Here is a 20,211-nt window from a genome sequence, read left to right on the forward strand (position 1 = left end):
AAATTAAGCTAAGGGGACATCCTAAAATCTTTCTCCTGAAGCAGGTTTTTTTGTCTGAATCTCTTGAGCAGGAAAGGAGGGGGGCTGTCAAAGTTTTTTCTAAGACTTTTTTTAATAAACATCTGAAAATCAATATCCCAAAAAGGGCAGCTTCAGGGTGGTAATACTTTGATCCCTTTTAATCTATAATTTACATAATGATTTGTGGCCTGAAGAGCTAACAGTGACATATGTTCTTTATAACAATTACTCACAGTTAATATATCATAGTAACTGAAATCTGAATTGTGTTGTTGGGAGCATGTGAAGGTTCTTAATGCCACTGAACTGCACATTTAAAATAGTTAAAAGGAAATTTACTTTATTATACATTTTACCACAATAAAAAATATTAGGCTAATTGATTTTAAAATTCATCTAGAAGTGCAAAGGACCTAGAATAGTCAAAGCAACACTGATAAAAACAAAGTTGTAGGGCTTATATTACCTGATTTCAAGATGTTAAAAAGTTATAAGCTATAGTAATCATGACAATAGGTATTGACAACTCTTGGCTCAATGGAAGAAAATAGTCCAGAAATAGATTCTTGCATATAATCAGACACTTCCAGGAAAAAGAAATGAAAAAAATCATGTGTTTAGGCAAAGATTCCTTAAATATGACAGGGTAGGGCCAGTAGCCACAGCCATCATGGTCATTCACATGCAGGTTCTCATTGAATTTGGGCAGACAGTAAAGAAACAGTGGAGCCAAAAAATGGTGGGCCATTTCATTTATTAAAATCACATACCGGCCGATGAGCAAACACACAGGGCATTCAGAGCTCACAAAGCCCTGATGCATTCTCCAGTTCCACAACCAGAATTTTCTCCGGTTCCTCCTAGAATCCAAGGCCCCCACCAGTCTCAATGGGGCTCCCAAAGCCCCTTAGCTCTGGTTTCCCATCTGCACACCTTCTCTCTCTTTGCACAAAATTTGCTTCTTCTTCATCACTGCATTCTCTCTCTCTCTCTCTCTCTCTCTCTCTCTCTCTCTCTCTCTCTCGGCAAATATGGCTTCTTTCTCTTTTCAAAACTTTCTGGCTCAAAAACCTCTCCTTCAGCAAACATTAGCAAAACAATGGCCCTTCCCAAGCAGGAAAGTAATTTGCAGTTTCACAGACCACAAATACCTGGGCTGCCCAGCCGCCAATGCAAACTATAAGCGAGCAAACATAAAAATCATATTCTACAAACTTATTTGACCAACACAGCCCAAATGTCCATCAGCAGGTAAATGGATGAACAAATTGTAGTATATCCATAGTATGGAACACAATAAAAAGGAATACGTGCAACTCCATGGATAAACCTCACAATAATTATTCTGAGTGAAAGAAGCCAGACAAAAAGACTATATACTCTATGATTCATTTATATAAAATTTTAGAAAATGCATATGAAATTGTAGTGACAAAAAGTCAATCAGTGTACAACCCCCAGAATACACTCTATTATAAAAGATGAACTTTGGGTGATTATGAGGTGTCAGTGTAGGTTCATGAATTGTAACAAATACACCACTCTGGTGGGGGATGTTGATAATGAGGGAAACTATGCCTGAATGTGGGCAGAGTAGATGAAAAAGTCTCCATGCTTGCCCTTCAATTTTGCTGTGTACCTAAAACTGCTCTAAAAAGAGTCTTGATAAAACAGTAAAATTTTTTAGCTTGGGCTGTGGTGGTGCAGTGGATAAAGCATTGACCTGGATTACTGAGGTCGCTGGTTCAAAACTGTGGGCTTGCCCGATCAGGGCACATATAGGAAGCAACTATAAGTTGCTCTCTGTAGGGCCAGTAGTTGCGACCATCACAGCCAGGCACATGCAGGCTCACATTAGATTCGGACAGACGGTAAAGAAACAGCCGAGCCAAGAACTGGTGGACCATTCCTTTATTCTAGCCTCGCACCTAGCAGGCAAGTAAAAACACACAGGGCTCCAAAACCCACTCATTCAGAGCTCACAAAGCAACTGACACAACCAAGTTTTCTTAGAATCAAACGCCCCACAAGCTCAGTCACCTCTGGTTCCCATCTGCACACCTTCTCCCTCCTCATCTCTGCACAAACTGGATTCTCCTTCAGCACCCTGCCATCCTGGCTTCCTTCTTCTCCTCCTTCTTCCTCCTTCTCCTTTTTTTTTTTTTTTTATATACAGGGACAGAGAGTGAGTCAGAAAGAGGGATAGATCGGGACAGACAGTCAGGAATGGAGAGAGATGAGAAGCATCAATCATCAGTTTTTCGTTGCGACACCTTAGTTGTTCATTGATTGATTTCCCACATGTGCCTTGACCATGGGGCTACAGCAGACGGAGTAACCCCTTGCTTGAGCCAGCGACCTTGGGTCCAAGCTAGTGAACTTTGCTCAAACCAGATGAGCCCGCGCTCAAGCTGGCAACCTCAGGGGTCTCGAACCTGGGTCCTCCGCATCCCAGTTCGATGCTCCATCCACTGCGCCACCGCCTGGTCAGGCCTTCTCCTCTTTTTTTAAAAAAACTTTTTGTGCAGAAAACCCTCCTCCAGCACACATTAGCATAACAATGCCCCTTCCCAAGCAGGAAGGTAATTAGTAGTTTTACCTGGCAGCACCGTTCACGTGGGCAGCGCCATTTTTAACAAAGTGAGCAAACATAAAAATCACATTCTACAAACTTATTTGCCCAACACTCTCTCATCCCTTTCTCTCTCTCTCCCTGCTCTCTAAAAATAATTAATAAAAATAGTAAAACTTTTTTAATAGATCAGTGGTTGCCTGGGGTTGATAGAGTCACCAAAGAAAGGAGATATGGAAAGAGATTTAAAAGAGGCACAAAGTAACATTTAGAGATGATGGATATGTTCATTATCTTAATTATGGTGATAGTTTTGCTAATATATACATATATCAAAATGCACCAAACTGTACATTTTAAATATGAGCATTTTATTGTGTATCATTCATCCTCAAAAAAGCTATTTTTAAAAAAAAATTAGGCTTACATGCATTTTCAAATAAGGTATGTAGTTAAATAAATAATTTGGCTACATTAAATGCCATCAGATGCACTACCATAAATATCCAAAATACTCGGCCAAAAAGTATAGCAGAGATATAATTAAGTTACATCAAGACAGCCAAGAACAGGTAATCACTAGCAAACAGCTCACCCAGCCTTAAGGAAGGGGAGGAAATTGCTTGTCAGAGAAGTCTCCCTTTTTAGTACTGGCTTCACCATCCTCCCCTTATGCTGAAGGCTTCCCACCGACTTCAAAGAAGTCTTCAGATCTGAGAAGAATCACCGCTAGACTGAATAATTGTAGGAGGTGGAGGCTCTCCTAAAGAGATTCTCTTTGGAGCTGTATTCATGATGACATTATCACATTATCAGTGATAAGAGGGCTTTAGGGTGGACTCTGGAGCTACTAAAGTACTCTTAGGCTTCAAAGAGGAGAAAGGAAATGCGTTTAAATCAAAGCAGAATTTTTAAAGTCACGGGGGAGCAAGGCAATTCCTTGCTAGAGGAGGGACTGTGACAAATAAACTTTCTGTGTGAGATTCGCTTTGCTAGCTAGCAACAGTATGTAGGGGGTGGGGTGGGGAGTGAAGCACCAGAAAACAAGAGGGGTAGGAATAGCTTAAAAAAGAAAAATCTATTACTAAATCCACTGTAATACAATAGCTTAATATTGACCCAAGCACAGCGTGGGGATTAGGATCACGGCAGCACACAGGTAATGATTGCACGCTGCCCAGAGAAATGGAGACGCGCTACTGAGGTGAGTTGGCCCAGATAACGCACATGCACGGGACAACCTCGTAGCCCAAGAACCAATCAACTCCCGAATAAAATGCTGTGAAACTGAATGAGGTTTGTACTTTTAAAATAATCGAACGGTAGGATCTAAAATGTTGCTGGCAAAAAATAAAAATAATGATAATAATTAGTGGATAGATTTATGTGGTTTCATGAGCCAGCAGGTATAATGGAACTATCTATTTTCTTCATGCTGAACAATAGAGATGATCAGTCAGGGTTGGAAATTTGTTCTTAGGAACTGAAGCAGAAATGTGATTTAATGTTCCTGGTAAAGTATCAATTCAAAGACCTGATGATTATTAGAATTAAGGCAAGATTTAGTGTTGGATAGTGCAGAAAAAAACAGGATTTGAATTCTAAAGACCTCTAATATCAGGCTGAATATTCTAAATTGTGTTAATAAATATTTGGGCAACACAAAGAAAGGAGATTAATATCAGTTTGGGTTGAATAGGGAAACGTTGTGATATACAAGGAACCACAGAAGGGTGACATAAAAATAAAGGATATTATCAATGGCTTGTTCATAAAAGGTGCTCTGAGTACATTTTTATTTCATTTACAGTTCCAAAAGTATGAAGGTCTGCAGCTTTTAAGAAGAGAGAAATAGAGAAATTCTTTATTTGCTTTCTATACCAAAAATATCTATATATTCCTCAGCTGCAGTAACTATATTTCTCAAACTGTTACAGGATGTTGATGCTAGGAATAGCCCCAGCAGGTAAAAACTTCCTGGATCCACCTTGAATGGGATTGGGCCCTCTCCTGCAATCTCCTTTGTCCACACTACACTCAGAACCTGAATGGAACCCAGCCCAGATGTGCAGAGGCAGAAAGCCTTCACCTACTGGTGTGAAGACTGATGTTAACAGTAAGCCCTAAATTGTCCCTTCTAGCCATGCTGAGACCTCGCCTCTAGCTACCAGTAGCACTGCTGTTATCTTCAACTATATGGCTATTTCCCTGCTTGCTTCACAGATAGGGGGCCACAGGACCCCACCTGGGAGGAACAGGAAAGCAGTGGGGTTGTGGGCAGCATATTTAGATCAACTGTGTGTTAGAGCAGACTTCTCTGCAGAGCACTTGACACTTCCCTGAAATAATTTCCACAGAAGCAAAACATTCACAATGTATTGGCAACAGCCTCAAAATATGCCAGATTCTGCATATAACAGTCAGATAATGAACTCAAAAACATTCATGGAGCACATATTATATACATTTTGTATATATTGGAAATAGGGTTGCCAGACTTAGCAAGCAAAAATATAGGAAAACCCAATGAAATTTGAATTTCAGATAAACAAATTTTTTGGTATGTTCCATGTGTTAAAAGATCAACTGAAGCATATTAAATATGTTAAGGGTTTATTCAAGAAAACTCAATTTGGCTTGAATAGAGGGTGGCGCAGCGGATAGAGCATCAGCCTGGGACGCAGATGACCAAGATTTGAAACTCCGAAGTCACAGGCTTAAGCGCAGGCTCATCTGGCTTGAGCATAGGGTCACTGGCTTGAGCATGGGATCATAGACATGACCTCATGGTCGCTGGCTTGATCCCAAAGGTCACTGACTTGAAGCCCCAGGTTGCTGGCTTGAGCAAGGGGTCACTTGCTCTGCTGTAGTCCCCCGGTCAAGGCACATATGAGAAAGCAATCAATGAACAATTAAGGTGCTGCAATGAAGAATTGATGCTTCTCATCTCTCTCCCTTCCTGTCTGTCTGTCCCTATCTGTCCTTCTCTCTCTGTCTCTCTCACTAAAAAAAAAAAAAGAAAGAAAGAAAAGAAAAGAAAACTCAATTTGAATTGGGCAACATCTAACTAGACAGTGTTAGGAGCATTCTACTGTCAGGAGCTAGGGGCAAGACTTATAAACTATAGAAATAAAGAAAATAAATTGGTCCTGGCGGTTGTCTCAGTGGTAGTGTTGGCCTGGCATGTGGATGTTCCGGGTTCAATTCTTGGTCAGGGCACACAGGAGAAGCACTCTCTGCTTTTCCACCCCACCCCCTCTTGCTTCTCTCTCTCCCTCTCTCTCTCTCTCTTTCTCTCTTCCTCTCTGGCAGCCATGGCTCAATTGGAGTGAGTTGGCCCTGGGCACTGAGGATGGCTCCATGGCCTCTGCCTCAGGCGCTAAGAAGAGCTCAGTTGCTGAGCAATGAAGCAACACCCCAGATGGGCAGAACATCACCCCCTAGTGGGCTTGCTGGGTGGTCCCAGTTGGGGTGCATGCAGAAGTCTATCTCTGCCTCCCCTCCTCTCACTAAATTTAAAAAAACAAAATTATTTGATTAGCTTTACCTAGTTGGCTGTTGGTGATTGGTTGTTATTAGTGTTCCGATTTTGTAACCTTGAGATATATACAGGTTTAGATTTTGGTGGTCTGGGATGATGCTCTCACCAACTAAGCTACGCAGCCAGGGCGGTACAGGCTTAGATTTTTGTTTGTGTAGATACACCTCCATGAAATTCCCTACCTCAGTCTAAAACCTTCTTGTTTAATTGATCAACACAGATGATATTAATACCAGTATTAATTATACTTAGACTTAAAAAATATTCATTGTTTACCGGAAATTCAAGTTTAGCTATGTGTCCCACATTTTATCTGGCAGCTCTGATGGGGAAGACTAAAAAGAGAGTTTTGGGGTGGTCACATATAGATGCACAGGCTGGAGAAGGGCATTGAAGCAGGAGAAACTGTGGACAAAGAAAAGGAACGGGTGCAATTTTTTCAGCGGCAATGAATAGAGCAGATCTGATACACAGAGGTTTCATGTAGGAGAATAAAATTAAAGAGGACTGTTAGGGACTTATTGTGGAACGTGTTAAATAGTGGACAACCCTTAGGGAACAAACAGTTGGGTGGGGTGTAATTCAAAAGCAGGCTAGTTGATTCTTTTAAGTTAATTCTTTTTTTCTTTTCTTTCTTTTTTTTTTTTTTTTTTTTTTTTTTTTTTTTTGTAAAACACCTGGATAGGACATTTTGGTCCTAAGAACATAAACCTCAGAATTTGGCCTAGGTAAACAGGTACAGACAATGAGAAAGCTGAATTGCTCTACAAGAATGGGGTGGGGGCAGAATTTTTGTTATTTTGGTACAGTCCTACCAAGGAGACAGAAGAGAGGAATTTTAAGGACAGCATCATGTCAGAAGGCCAAAAGACAGAGGAAAGAAATTTTATCCAAGGTGATATAGGGACTGAAAAATGTTAATACCTTTTTTCTCACCTTCTAATAACCAACTTAACAGAGGCAAAGTAACAGAAGAAAAATCAAAGTTTAATATACGCACTTAAAATTAGTATCCCAAAAAGCAACTTCAGGATGGCAGAATTTTGGTCTCTTCAATGAAATTCTTTATGGCAGCCAAAGAATATAAAGTAATTCTAACATTCCATCTTACACCATTGGCTGTACCGTTGTCATCCAAGTCTCTCCCACTGCCTTAAAATCTTCAGTCAGAGTCTGTGCCTAACTGATCTACCTGAGGTGCGTTTGAGAGGTGAGGAAAAGCACTTGCCACCCCACTCATGACAGAGTGGCCAGCGAGCCCAAGGTAAGATGCCAGGAAGAAAGGAATGCCCTAAAATAGGAAATTAAAGTGAAGGATGAATGTATGAACACACACCCCTAGGAATCCACACCAATCTCAAGGAAGACAAGAATGTGTGATCTACGGTAGAAGTAATTTTATTTAAATCTCAAGAAACAAGAATACCAGCTAATACCTGGCTCCACATATATAAAACAACTTGTGTGTGTGTGTGTGTGTGTGTGTGTGTGTGTGTGTGTGTGTGTGTGAGAGAGAGAGAGAGAGAGAGAGAGAGAGAGAGAGAGACAGGGACAGAGAGAGGGACATATAGGGACAGACAGGAAAGGAGAGAGATGAGAAGCATCAATTCTTTGTCGCAGCTCCTTAATTGCTCATTGACTGCTTTCTCATATGTGCCTTGAGCAGGGGACTACAGCAGAGCCAGTGACCCCTTGCTCAAGCCAGTAACCTTGGGCTTCAAGCCAGTGACCTTTGGGCTACAAGCCAGCAACCTTTGGGCTCAAGCCAGCGACCATGGGATTAGGTCTATAATCTCATGCTCAAGCCAGCGACCCCCACACTCAGCCAGTGAGCCTGTGCACAAGCTGGTGACTTTGAGGTTTCAAACCTGGGTCCTCTGTATTCCCAGTTCTGCACCGCTGCACCACTGCATGGTCAGGCTATAAGACAAGTTTTATAGATTCAACTTTTGATTGTTTGGGAGTAAACAATTTCATGTACCCATCTCCCTGTGTTCATACTTCACTCTTTCTTTCCTCTTGATAACTCTTTTCTTGGACCTCCTCGCACTTCCCTCACTGTTCATTCAATCTCAGGTAGAGCTGGACCAACTCAGATTGACTTATTTTTCTCTTTGTTACCATCTCTGTCAAGAGGTGTTATTGGGATGTTTTAGTTTAATGATTCTGTAAATGTATACACTGCTGTGAAAATTTAAGTGAGGAATACTGCTCCTACCTCATTACCTCCATGAATTTGAATGTGTAGTGTATGTGTTCCTTTGTAAACGCCCCAGTGAACTCAAATGTGTAGATGATTATCCTATTTCCTAGAGTGGATACATTTATTCTAAAATTAAGAAAAGACCCATGAAACTCTTCTTGTAGCTGCTTATAATATTTCTCAGCTGTGGTTCCAATGTGTTCCCAAAAACCAAGTGCTGATTTGTGAAAACAGTGGTAAATTAACACAGTGTATTGATATTGCCAGAATAATTACTTCAGAATGATATTTGGCCATTCACCTGGACTGTTTGAGAGTAAGGATTATTCCTTTGACTATCATAACTGACACTTTAGAAAGTTTTCCCCTAATGGGAAATTCCATTCAGAAAATAGAGCATCTATAATTGAGGATGTCTACTGGGTCATTGGGAGTTGTAGAGAATGGTAAGGATGTTGTATTTATGTTTAAATGTCTATATAATATTCATTGCTGGAAGAAAATTAGCTATTACAGTTTTTGTAACTCTTATGCTATTCTCTTTTCCTGTCTCCTGAAAAGCTACAGAAATGGAATCTATGATTTCACCTTCTCCCTGGAATATGTCCCCAATCCCACTGCATTCTTTGGAGTGTCTGAGAAATCAGCAACCCTAACCTGCAACCAACTTATTTCAATTTGAAAAGGACATAATGCGAAAGCAACCTGGCTGGTCCCTTGGACAACTATGTTAGAGCTTCCCTTATGTTGTTGACAATTTATCAAAGTGCTATCTCTCCTCCCCTTTTACTTATTGACGTCACTTATTCTAGCTAATGTTTTATTATGACCCTTTGAACCATTTCCAATTGAATGTATCTGAACTAATCAATTCCACTTTGAGTTTTTGCAATACCTCCTACTTCTATTTCAAAAACCCAAAGCATCAAGTATCTACCCTTTAAAAATAGCACTTTATTTTTTAATTTTTAATTGAATTTATTGAGATGACATTGGTTAATAAAATTATACAGGTTTTAGGTGCATAATTCTATAGTATACCATATGTATGTTGCATTGTGTGTTCACCACAAGAACACATTTTAAAAAATTATTACTATTTCAGTGCCCTTATCAATAGATGCATTCATATGCTATGAGATTGTTCACATTCACTTTATAATACAATCTATTATTATTTATTTATTTATTTATTTATTTATTTATTTTTATTCAGTGATAGGAGGAAAGGCAGAAACAGACTACCATATGCACCCCAACCGAGATCCACCCAGCCAGCCCACTATGGGGCAAAGCTCTGTCCATCTGGGGCATTGCTCCATTGCTCAGCAACAGAGCTCTTCTTAGCACCTGAGGCAGAGGCCATGGAGCCATCCTCAGTGCCCAGGGCCAACTTGCTCCAATCGAGCCATGGTTACAGGAGGGGAAGAGAGAAAGAAAGGGAGAGAAGCAAGAGGGGGAGGGGTAGAGAAGCAGATGGGCACCTCTCCTATGTGCCCTGACCAGAAATTAAACCTGGGACATTCACATGCCAGACTGATGCTCTACCACTGAGTCAACCAGCCAGGGCCAATACAATCTATTATTAATTCAACAATTAGCACACCCAGATGAACACACACACGTGCTTGGAATCATTCAAGTTCTGGGCCTTTTAATAAAAAATTAAAAAATTTTAAAAAAAAAGCTCTACTCCTAACTTTATAGTATTTATGCTCTAAAAGTGATTATTTACCCACATCAAGATGGCTCCTAGTGACAAATCATTTTTGAAAATCTATCATCAGAATTTTTAAGATGTGTCTCCACTTAATAAAGTCAGTTTCTCATTATTCCTGGGTAATTTACCTCTTTGCCTATAGTTTTTGCTATTCCCAGCCTTTATTCATTTTTATTTATCAGAGAAGCAGAAAGTAGGTGAAAATTACATATTTTCACTTTGCATAATAGAGTTTAGGATACAGATTATAACTGCAGCCTAAAATCTAATTTGAATATAAAATTTTAATATATTATCAACTAATTTTTTCATTCTCTCTTTGAATCTTTATTGCTGATTATAAAAATTGTCTCTCCAAGGACAAACAAAAATAAAATGCATTTCACCCAGAATATTTGTCAGAATGAAAGGTAAATGGCAGGATGCACTGAAGATGCACATTTAGGTATTATATATGTATGTAGCACATGGTGCCACCCCAGACTGAGAACCTCAAAACATCATCTGTTTCCTTTTCTTTCCCCAAACCAATCAGGCTACTCAGAATCTGTGGCAAAGGCTAGAATACTACAGAACAACATTGACTTTGATCATCTGTTAAGGTAAACTCTAGTCGGAAGAGTGGGAAGTGTTTTGGGCAAGGCAATGCAGATGGCATGTTAGCACAATAATGGCAAATAATTCCTCAGAGAACAAGTCTTATACTTTTGATGCAAGGAATCTTAGAAAGGAACAGAGGAAGCCAAGAATTCAGAGTAGTCTTTGTGGCCTTGTCTGTTTTCTGCATCTTGCTGTATTAATTGAGCCCTACTTTGTGCCCATTGTTGACCATAACTAACCAAGGAATCCACAGAAGGGTGAGGAGGTCAGATGGGGGAGAGGCCCAAGGTGACGCTGGAGGTGGAGTTAGTGGGATAGAACAAAAAAGGTGTACAACCCATTAGAAATAAAATATTTGGAGACTACATCTCCAAATCCAGCAGATTTCTGAGCACGGATCCAGGTCTTAATTAGGATTTAGTAACAATTTTTTAAATAAAGTGATATCCTGCCTAGTCAGGCAGTGGCACAGTGGATAGAGCATCGGCTTGGGATGCTGAGGACCCAGGTTCAAAACCCCGAGGTTGTTGGCTTGACCATGGGCTCACCAGCTTAAGCACAGGTCGCTGGCTTGAGCGTGGGATCATAGACATAACCCCATGGTCACTGTCTTGAGCCCAAAGGTCGCCGGCTTGAGCAAGAGGTCACTCACACTGCTGGAGCCCCCAGTCAAGGTACATATGACAAAGCAATCAATGAATAAATTAAAGTGCTGCAATGAAGAATTAATGCTTCTCAACTCTCTCCCAGTCTGTCCCTCACTCTCTCTTTCTCCCTCTCTCTTTCTCTCTCTCTCTCTCATGCACTAAAAACATAATAATAATAATAAGTAAACTGATTTCCTAAATATCACTAGTTTTTACTTGAGACACATGTCTGGATCTTCTTATAGTTCCCAGCCATTCTGCTCACTGTACCTTGTAATGCAAATGAAAAACTGGAAAGTGTCCACGTTTACACCAACTGGGCACTTAGAGTAAGGATTTTGAGCACAGAAGAAGGAAAATCATAGCCTATGACACCTGCCTTTGATACTGGGCTGCAAGTTGGGGGAGTGGGAACAGATCTCTTGGAGACAATTCGATTGCTTTCTCTACCACTTAGCATCATGGAGCTGAAGGAATGTCAGAGAATCCTCATCTCAGCTAAAGACTTTCATCTGTGGCCACACCCAATACCCAGGCATTCTGATACCCAATGCTGCACTCTTTCTAGTAATAATAGCTCTAATATACACAACCCCTATTGTGTACCGAGTACTATTCTAAGCACTTTACAGTATTGTTTTATTTATTCCTACAACCACTCCCATGAGGTAGGCACAAATTATTCTGTATACTTCCTTCAGGCGAGGAATCCAAGACCTAGAATCTAATAGCTGGCTCAATCACAGCACGGACAAAAGGGCTGAGCTTCCCACTCTGAGCCCACACACTCTCCTGCCCCCGAGGAGGATGCTGATCTCCCTACCATCAGCCTTCTTCCTTCACCTCCTGGAAACACCTGCAGAGAGGCCTGGCCACTTGGTGCTTCCCTATGCCCAGCTTCATTGCACAGTAAATTACTGGATTCTGCTTGGCATCCGTGTTGCACATATAAAGTATCCTCAGAACACCTGGTCTTGAATTTAGCAATGCTAGTTCTTTCTATAATTGGGAGAAAAGAATATCAGCTTGTTTGTCCTCATTCTTAACGAGATCCCTGACTGTTCCTCAAAATGGTGTAAGCAATCTGATGGCTCAGAGGAACTTCATTGTCTCCAGTCTCCTTTAGTTCTATGTGAAAAATAAAGAATTGACAATTATGAAGTAACAGAAGGGATGAGAAAGTTGATATAATTGTAAACTGAATTTTTACCGGCTCTGATTATCGCATTGGCATCTGATCACCATGCTACAAGCAAAAATGTTTGTTAAGCTTTGGGCTTATCACATCCCACCCCTTGCAGTTATAAAAACTCTCATGGTTAACAAGCCACCCACTGGAGCTGCCTGAGGTTGCCTGATTCCTTTCACTTTTCTTTTGTCAATTTGTAGTGCAACTACAGTCACCCTCTTGAATGCATAGGCCAATAAATGACCATCTTTTCTGCTGCACAGAACCTGAAGCGGGTGGCTGAGACCTGGATGGATGAATTCGCGGAATACATTTACCAGCGCCGCCCAGAGTACAGGCACCTCTCCACGGGGGACATCTCCGCCCAGAAGGAGTTGCGCAAACAGCTCAAGTGCAAGGACTTCAAGTGGTTCATGGCTGCAGTGGCCTGGGATGTGCCTAAGTACTACCCTCCCGTGGAGCCCCCACCTGCTGCCTGGGGAGAGGTGAGGAGCGGCTGTGTGAACACGGCTTTTCCATATCTCCTGGTCTCAGGAGGAGGGCGGGATTGCTAAAACCTTCCACTCCTTCACCAAGCAGCCAAATCAGATTAGCTTAAGTCACCTTGGCTACATGAATGCTCAGCCTTTTTAGAGATTGCTATGGGTGAGCATTCAGCCCTCAGCCTTTAGAATCCACCTAGAATTCTTGGCCACTGTTGACTCCTCAAATGGATTTTTAAACATACCTGGAAAATACTTTTATTTGAGATTATCGAAATTACCATAAGGGTTTGTAGAGAATGAGTATACCAGTCATGCTGCTACATAATTAAGAGTGACCTGATGTTCATAATAAAATCCTTCACTGTCCTCCATGCACAGCCTTGGTGCCGTTTATATATGCAAGGACAAGTTTACAGAGGGATGGCTACTTTCCTAAATGGAGTGTGCTATGCAGAATCAGGAGGAAATGCATTTCCGTAATACCCAGAACTGTGACACGTGCAGGAACGCCGTCAGTTCCTTAAATAAGCACTAACCTTTCCACCACTAAACGCTTTAAATATCCATCTTTTGGCATAAAAAGGATTATTGCAATGGTTTAATTCCATTCAATCCTCTTACTATATAGCCTTTTCCCCATAGAAAAGAGGGTGTTAAAGCTAGAACTGAAATTAGATAGGGTGGATTTATCCTAGCAACTTAATCTGGCTTTAGCAGAAAGTTGAGAAGTTATGGAGTGGAGTGCTGGCTGGGTGGGTTGCTTTTGGAAGTCAGGAGTTGACTGTCGTGCATTGTGGAAGAAAGACCCTTTGCAGCTCCGCCCCTGGTTTGGTAGTGTAGGGGTGGGCATGGTTTTGTCTGGTTAGTGTCTGTGGCTTGAAAGAACTCTGAAAGCAGGTAGCTCCAGGACATAGTAAAAGAGGCCAGGGTACTGAGACAGTGTTCTTGCAGAAAATGTGTTCAGCAAATTACATGCAGGCTACTTGTTTGGCTGAGGGGGTCCCAAAAAGATGTTGTTCTTTACCTGTGTCAGGTACCCCAGATGTGAAAGAGTTGAGGCCATCCCCACATGCTCCATCCCCTAATGTCTTGTATGTGCACATGGTCCTGATACTGGCTGCTTAAATCTGTTAGTCATTTGGTCTGATCCTTTATATCTTAAACATTCCATTAGAGTTTCCCTGGAATATTAGTAATATTAATCTGCTGATATTAGTTTTAGATATTTGTCATGGGCTTAGTTTACAAAAATGGAAACTTAAAGTACACTCCAAAAAGAACTTTCTCAGTCTAACGCATTGTAAGACATAGGAAATTGTTAACCAATAAGCAGGTAAGTTTCTTCCTAGAGCTTTTTTGGTTAAAAGTGATTTCTTCTATGATAATTTAAATGTGGTCCTGCCTTAGTGACTAACTAAGAAATACTCTCAGAGACCTCACAGTATTGTTATGTGATTTGGAACTGGATTAAAATCTCATCAATCTTTTCTCTACCTTATATAGAAACATAAATTTTTATTCCTACCTGGCTACTACTTTAAGCTGAAACTGGCACATTTACCCACATTACTTGACTAAACTATTAACCGGTATGTACAAAGCACCTTGTTAAAAACAGACTCGAGCTTCCATTGAGGTTCTAGAAAAGACACAACTTCCCAAGAATAATTAAATAAGACCCATCTCAGGGCCAAGTAAGCTGAGCCAGAATGTTTTTATCCACTACCGTTGACTGCCTCACACCTTTTACATAGTTTATGTGGCCCAAAGGGACATTTGCATTTACCATTCCTGGTCTAAACAATCCGACATTGAGAAGACCAGATTTTTTTTTAACATGATGGCAAATTTCTTTCCTGGGTGCTTCAAAACAGCAAACAAAAGAAGGTCATATTTAGGTTAAGGAAGAGAAGAAAATGGGGGTTTAGGTCAAGGGGCAGCTGCATTCAGTGGCATTTGTCTCATAGAAGTGTGCTGCAGAGCAAGGATGAAAACACAGATTGGAAGAAGGCAGAAAGAAAGGAAATCAGCAAGTGACACAGTAAATCGTTTTGAAAAATAGATCCCCCAGAGTGAATGCAATTGATGTACATTTAATTCAGGAGGTAAGTGAACTGTTTGAAATGAAGCTTAATCTCGGTGAAATGAGGAAAAAGGAAGACTTTTTTTGTATCTATAGATTGGGTGATAACACTGACCTCTCAAAAAGTTCTAAATGTGCAAAATATACCTGGGGCCATTTTCTTTCTGAAAAATTTCTTTCAAATTTTTCACTCTTATGTTTTATTTTCCCTTTGAGAGGGCTTTTTAGAAAAGAAATGTTTTGTTTTTAAAATAGTTTCAAATGTACAGAAAAGTTGCAAAGATGGGTGTTGAAAGTTCACATATACTCTTCACCTCACTTCTCCTAATGTTAACATCATACGTGTGCCACATTAACCACAGTACATTTGAACTAAGTAATTAGCATTGGTAAAATGCTATTACCTAAACTACAGACCTGATTCAGCTTTCACCAGTTTTTTCACTAATGCCCGTTTTCTGTTCCAGAATCCAGTCTACTATATGAGAGGACTATTTCATTTTCTATAAACTGTAATTGTTAGAATGGGCAAAGCTCCTATATAAATGTCAATTGCTGTTTTAGTAAGAAAGTAAAAAGGAAATGCAAACTGTATGGGTTTTTTTTTTTAAGTAGTTACAGGAAGGAACCATAAACGTCCAGCAAAGTAAACATAAGAATTCTTCATGGGAGACTTGTGCCAAAAAGCAGGGTAACTCGCTGTCTTAGGCACTTGTACTTGGAATGGTTTTCCCCCTGCCTCTCTGAGCCAGCCTGATTCTGGGTAAACAAAGAAGTGCTTAGGCAATTTTTGGCTCTGGTAGTTGAAATCTCAGTTTGTAAGGGCTATGTCACAGACTTTAAACAACCTGTAAACTGCTACTCATTTCCCTGACAAGTTCAGCTGCATTATTACATTTGTCTCCTAATTTATATCTCTGTCCTTTTTTCCTTTCAGTTTATTTTCAACATAGCCCGCTTAAAATGGAGATCGACCCTCCTCCATTCAAAACCTTTCAGTAGCTGCCATCTCTCCCAGGGTAAAAACCAAAGTCCTTACCTGTGCCATAATTGATCTGATGCCTGTTGCAGCTCTTCCAACCTTATGTCTTACTATTCGCTTCCTGGCCTACTTTTCTCTAGGCACACTGGCCTCATTGCTGTTCCTCCAACTGACGAGGTACAACCCTGCCCCAGGACCTTTGCACTTACTATTCCTTCTACTTAGAATCCTCCAGTCTCAGAATCCTATGGCTCCTTTTCTCATTTCCTTCAGGTTCTTATTCAAAATAATCTTTCTTAGTAAGGCCTTCCTTGGTTACCCTATCTATTGCGTGCAACACTTCACATGAATTCTCAAACTTACACACATCCAATCCCTCTTCACTGCTTTGGTTTCTCCTCAGCACCCACCTATAACAATCTATCTAATGTAGCTATCTATTGTATTTGTCATCATCTCCCCCACTAGAAAACAAACTCCATGACACAGGAATTTTGTTGATTTTTGAAGTTACTACTGTTCTTCAACAGCTAGAAAAAGTGTTTGGCATGTTAGGTGTTCAATAAATATCTGTTGAATGAATGAATGGAGGATCCTGACTCCCTATTGTTCCGCTCCCCACTCACTGCTCTGCCCACATGCTTTCAAAGAGCTCACTCTGCTTTACCGCATGCAGGAAAAGTTTCTACACCACCCGCTCCTTGGCCACACAAAGTCCACCTCATTGGAAGGCCTGGCCAGGAAGAGAGTATGGGCACTGCATTTTGGGTAGGTGATTCTGAGGGACTGTCAGATCTATGGTTCATATGATAGTCAGATAAGATATGGAATACTCTCTTTTGACATCCTAAAGAAAAAAAGGAGAAACTCCAAAAGTTCGAATTCTCTGTCCTGGCAACTACCAAACTCTCCCTGTCAGCTTCCTGCTTAAAAGGCAAGAAGATATTAGAGTCACAGCTGAGAGAGGCGTTCTCTCCAGAAGTCATTCCATCCTCCAGCACACAAGGGCAGTGATGGAGTGGGGAGAATACAGGACCCAGAGAGAATAAATAGGATTTCAAGTGGTTTGATAAGTCCAGCATCCCTTAGTGCTATTCAAATAGAATCAACGTGCTTTTCACAGAGCTTTGTTAGATAGGGTAACAGATTTAAAGTGGAAAACTCTTCTTAAATCATGCACATATGGAGTGTCTTTTTTTGTGTCGAGATGCTAAATGAAAGAAACAGAATCTCCTATTATTTTTCTCCTTTTTACCCCTTCCCTCCTTAGAATTCATGAATTTGCTAAAAATCATTTATAGCACTCCTTCATGGTCCAAAAAGAGGACTTCTGCAGAATCCCAAATATCATATGTAAGAGCGAATAAAAGTAGTAAAGTAGACAAACATGTCTTATCCAACCAGCGCCATAAATTCTTTTAAGAGGTGTCTGCTTTCTGTCCTCAATGTGCCAATCTTGGCCCATCCGCTTGTCATCTTGCGATTGTGCAAAACTTTTTTTCAATCTTTATTTTAAAAATTCATCTCAACGCTGAACTACTTCGGCTGCTATTTAAATTCCTTCCTCAAGATTAATGTCACCCTGAATTATGGAACATTCACAAAGACAAGCACCCTAAATAATTCGTGGTCTCCTCCTCCATGTTAGGCTGCTCTTGACTTCTGTTCATTTGCTGCCTTTCTTCTCTCGTACTCACAGTACACAGGCTTTTCAAATTTCTCCATATCAGCTTACATGAAAGGAAGTTCAAGAACAGGAGCTGCATTATTTGAAAGACCATCTGAGGATGTGATGTTGTCTCTTTCAAATAAATTACGTGTAAATGCCGCTGCTGTGTAACGCAGAGGTAAAAGCCAGCGTTTCTGCACAGTGAATGAGGTTCTCTCACACTCTCCTGAGAGAGCTACGGCCAGTCTCCCACCTTCCCCTGCAGCTAGGAAAGGTTCAAAATCAGATGGTCCTGCTACTGCCCTGGCAACTATGCAGGGACCGTCCCTGTCATCTCACTGCTATATGTCTAAACCAGATCTTTAAATTAAGCAATCATTCAGAGATGCTTTATTATTCTCTGAGTGTGTTCGAGTTGGCTTGATCTGTCATTTATTTTCTCAGGCAGAGGCAATGCTGGTATGCTATGCTAATTCATCTCTCTGGAGCTCAATAACAAGGTTGAGAAAAATGTAAGAACAAATAAAGAATCACATTATCCTTTCAGATTTGACTATGTGGTTTTTGAATTCTCAACAATTGATACAGTTGAAGACAAACTAAAGTAGGTCATAATAAGCATAATCTTAGTTCCATATCCCCACTAAGCAAATTGGACGTCTTTTTAACAGTGGCAGTTTGACCCAAGTCATAATGAAATCAGAGATGTTTCAGAGCTAACAAATTTATTTTTCTTCTCTTATATGCCAAACAAAACTTTCTGTCTTTTCTATTTATTTTGTTCTTCCTTAAAATATAGGTATTCCTATTGATATGTATTCATACACGTAAATTACACATAAATATAAAATATATACATTTGGGGGTTCATGTGATAGAAGTAAGTGAAATTATAAGTGTATGTTAGCTTAATCATGAATTCATCTGAATGTTAAATTTTCAATAACAATTGGTACCTTTCTACTTTCAACAATGATACAAAATGAATAGAATTTGATGATCTTTCAATTATCATAGCAAGATTTCTAATTGGCAGTCAAAGAGAGATGGCATTGATAAAACAGATTTAATATAATTTTTCCAGTCATGGACCCAGATACCTCCACCTTACCCATTCTTTAACCAAGTGCCCAGCTGGTTTCTGTGCGACTGCCTTAAAAATCCAGTGACCACTTATGGGAAGAGGACAAGAATAAGAACAGCAAAAAATTAGGAAAGATTATTGGGTTCCTGGAATAAAAATGAGAAAACACTGGGAACCAATTCTAAGTGAGCCAGATTGATCCCAGTAGGCATTGGTCTGGGAGTCTGGTTGTACTCACAGGCAGGCAATGGTTAAAAGCAAGAGCCAAGACTCCTCTAAGTGTCCTTGCAATGTACTAAGCTGCTCTGTCAGCAGTAGGTCCTGACTGGCTCTGTTCCAAACTCTGGGACGTCCAGTGACTCAACTGCTTACAGGTCAACAGTCCCCTAAATTCACAGTAGGTATGTTCTGGGCAACCTGAAGGTCATCAGTCAGTCTTCGATTTTGTGAGCAACGTGAAGTGTAACTATCTCTGTTTTGGTTTGAGATGTGACAGATAAGCACTCCTGTACTCCCCTGCAGCCTTGTGGCTAAATTCTTTCTCTACATTTTATTTTCTCACAATTATTTCTCTTTTCTATCCTTTCAATTAGATTTATTCCTATTAAATTTGAGATATAGAAATCAGCTTTGACCAGCTTAGATAATCAGAATTCTGTTTTCATCAAACCCAGTGGAATTTGGCTAAACAATCTCACACCTTAGATCTTTCCTGTTTTATGGTGTGATGCATAGCTCTTTCTGTCAAGCCTCTATTGTCCAATGTGATGCCTATTAGTTAATCAATTTCTAAATAAGATGACATATCCATTAGCTCCATTACAAAGAGAAACTAATAGAACAAGATAATCGCAGGAGGAACTTAACTCTCTAGAGCAATCTCTGAAACAAGAAAGGCAAATTAGTCTTCCCAGTCTTCTTCTAGACCCAAGTCATCCCGAACCAATGAAAACATACAAGCTCTTTGCCTATGCTTTTTTGCCTGACTTACACACAAGTTTGCAGTGATGGTGTTGTTCCAAATTCTAACATTCAAATAAGGCCATTCTGTTGGAAATAATAAAGTTCCACATGGTGTAATGCCAGAAATAAAAAGCTAATTTTTCCACAGTGTCCTTGCTTTAAAATATACTGGGGTTTTCAGTGTTAAAAACATGACAGCAGCATGGTTTTCCTTAATCATGAAAATCAGACAAAACACACAGGATAGCAAAATAAAAAATCAGAAAATGTGGATAGCCCCAAGAACTCTAGAATATGGGTCAGTATAACCTGAACACCAGAGTGCAGCTGGGTTGGAAGGGGTCAACACAGATGAGGAGTCGGTAGAAAAGAAAAAAAGGGGGGGGGGGTGTTGACAATTCTACAAATTGCAACTCAGAAATCAACCAACAAATATTCACCCCCGAAATGAG

At 40.3% G+C, this 20,211-nt stretch overlaps 1 protein-coding gene across 2 annotated transcripts in view; it reads left to right on the forward strand.

Moving 5' to 3' along the window:
• Positions 1-20,211, forward strand: part of GALNTL6 (polypeptide N-acetylgalactosaminyltransferase like 6) — a 1,118,979-nt gene that overhangs the window by 1,038,675 nt on the left and 60,093 nt on the right. For both annotated transcript variants that reach the window (XM_066387896.1, XM_066387897.1), the window contains exon 10: positions 12,757-12,978. In XM_066387896.1, coding sequence (XP_066243993.1) covers positions 12,757-12,978 — 222 coding nt within the window. The remainder of the gene's footprint in view (positions 1-12,756; positions 12,979-20,211) is intronic.

Source organism: Saccopteryx leptura, chromosome 1 (assembly GCF_036850995.1).
Source record: "Saccopteryx leptura isolate mSacLep1 chromosome 1, mSacLep1_pri_phased_curated, whole genome shotgun sequence".
Lineage (NCBI taxonomy): Eukaryota > Metazoa > Chordata > Mammalia > Chiroptera > Emballonuridae > Saccopteryx > Saccopteryx leptura.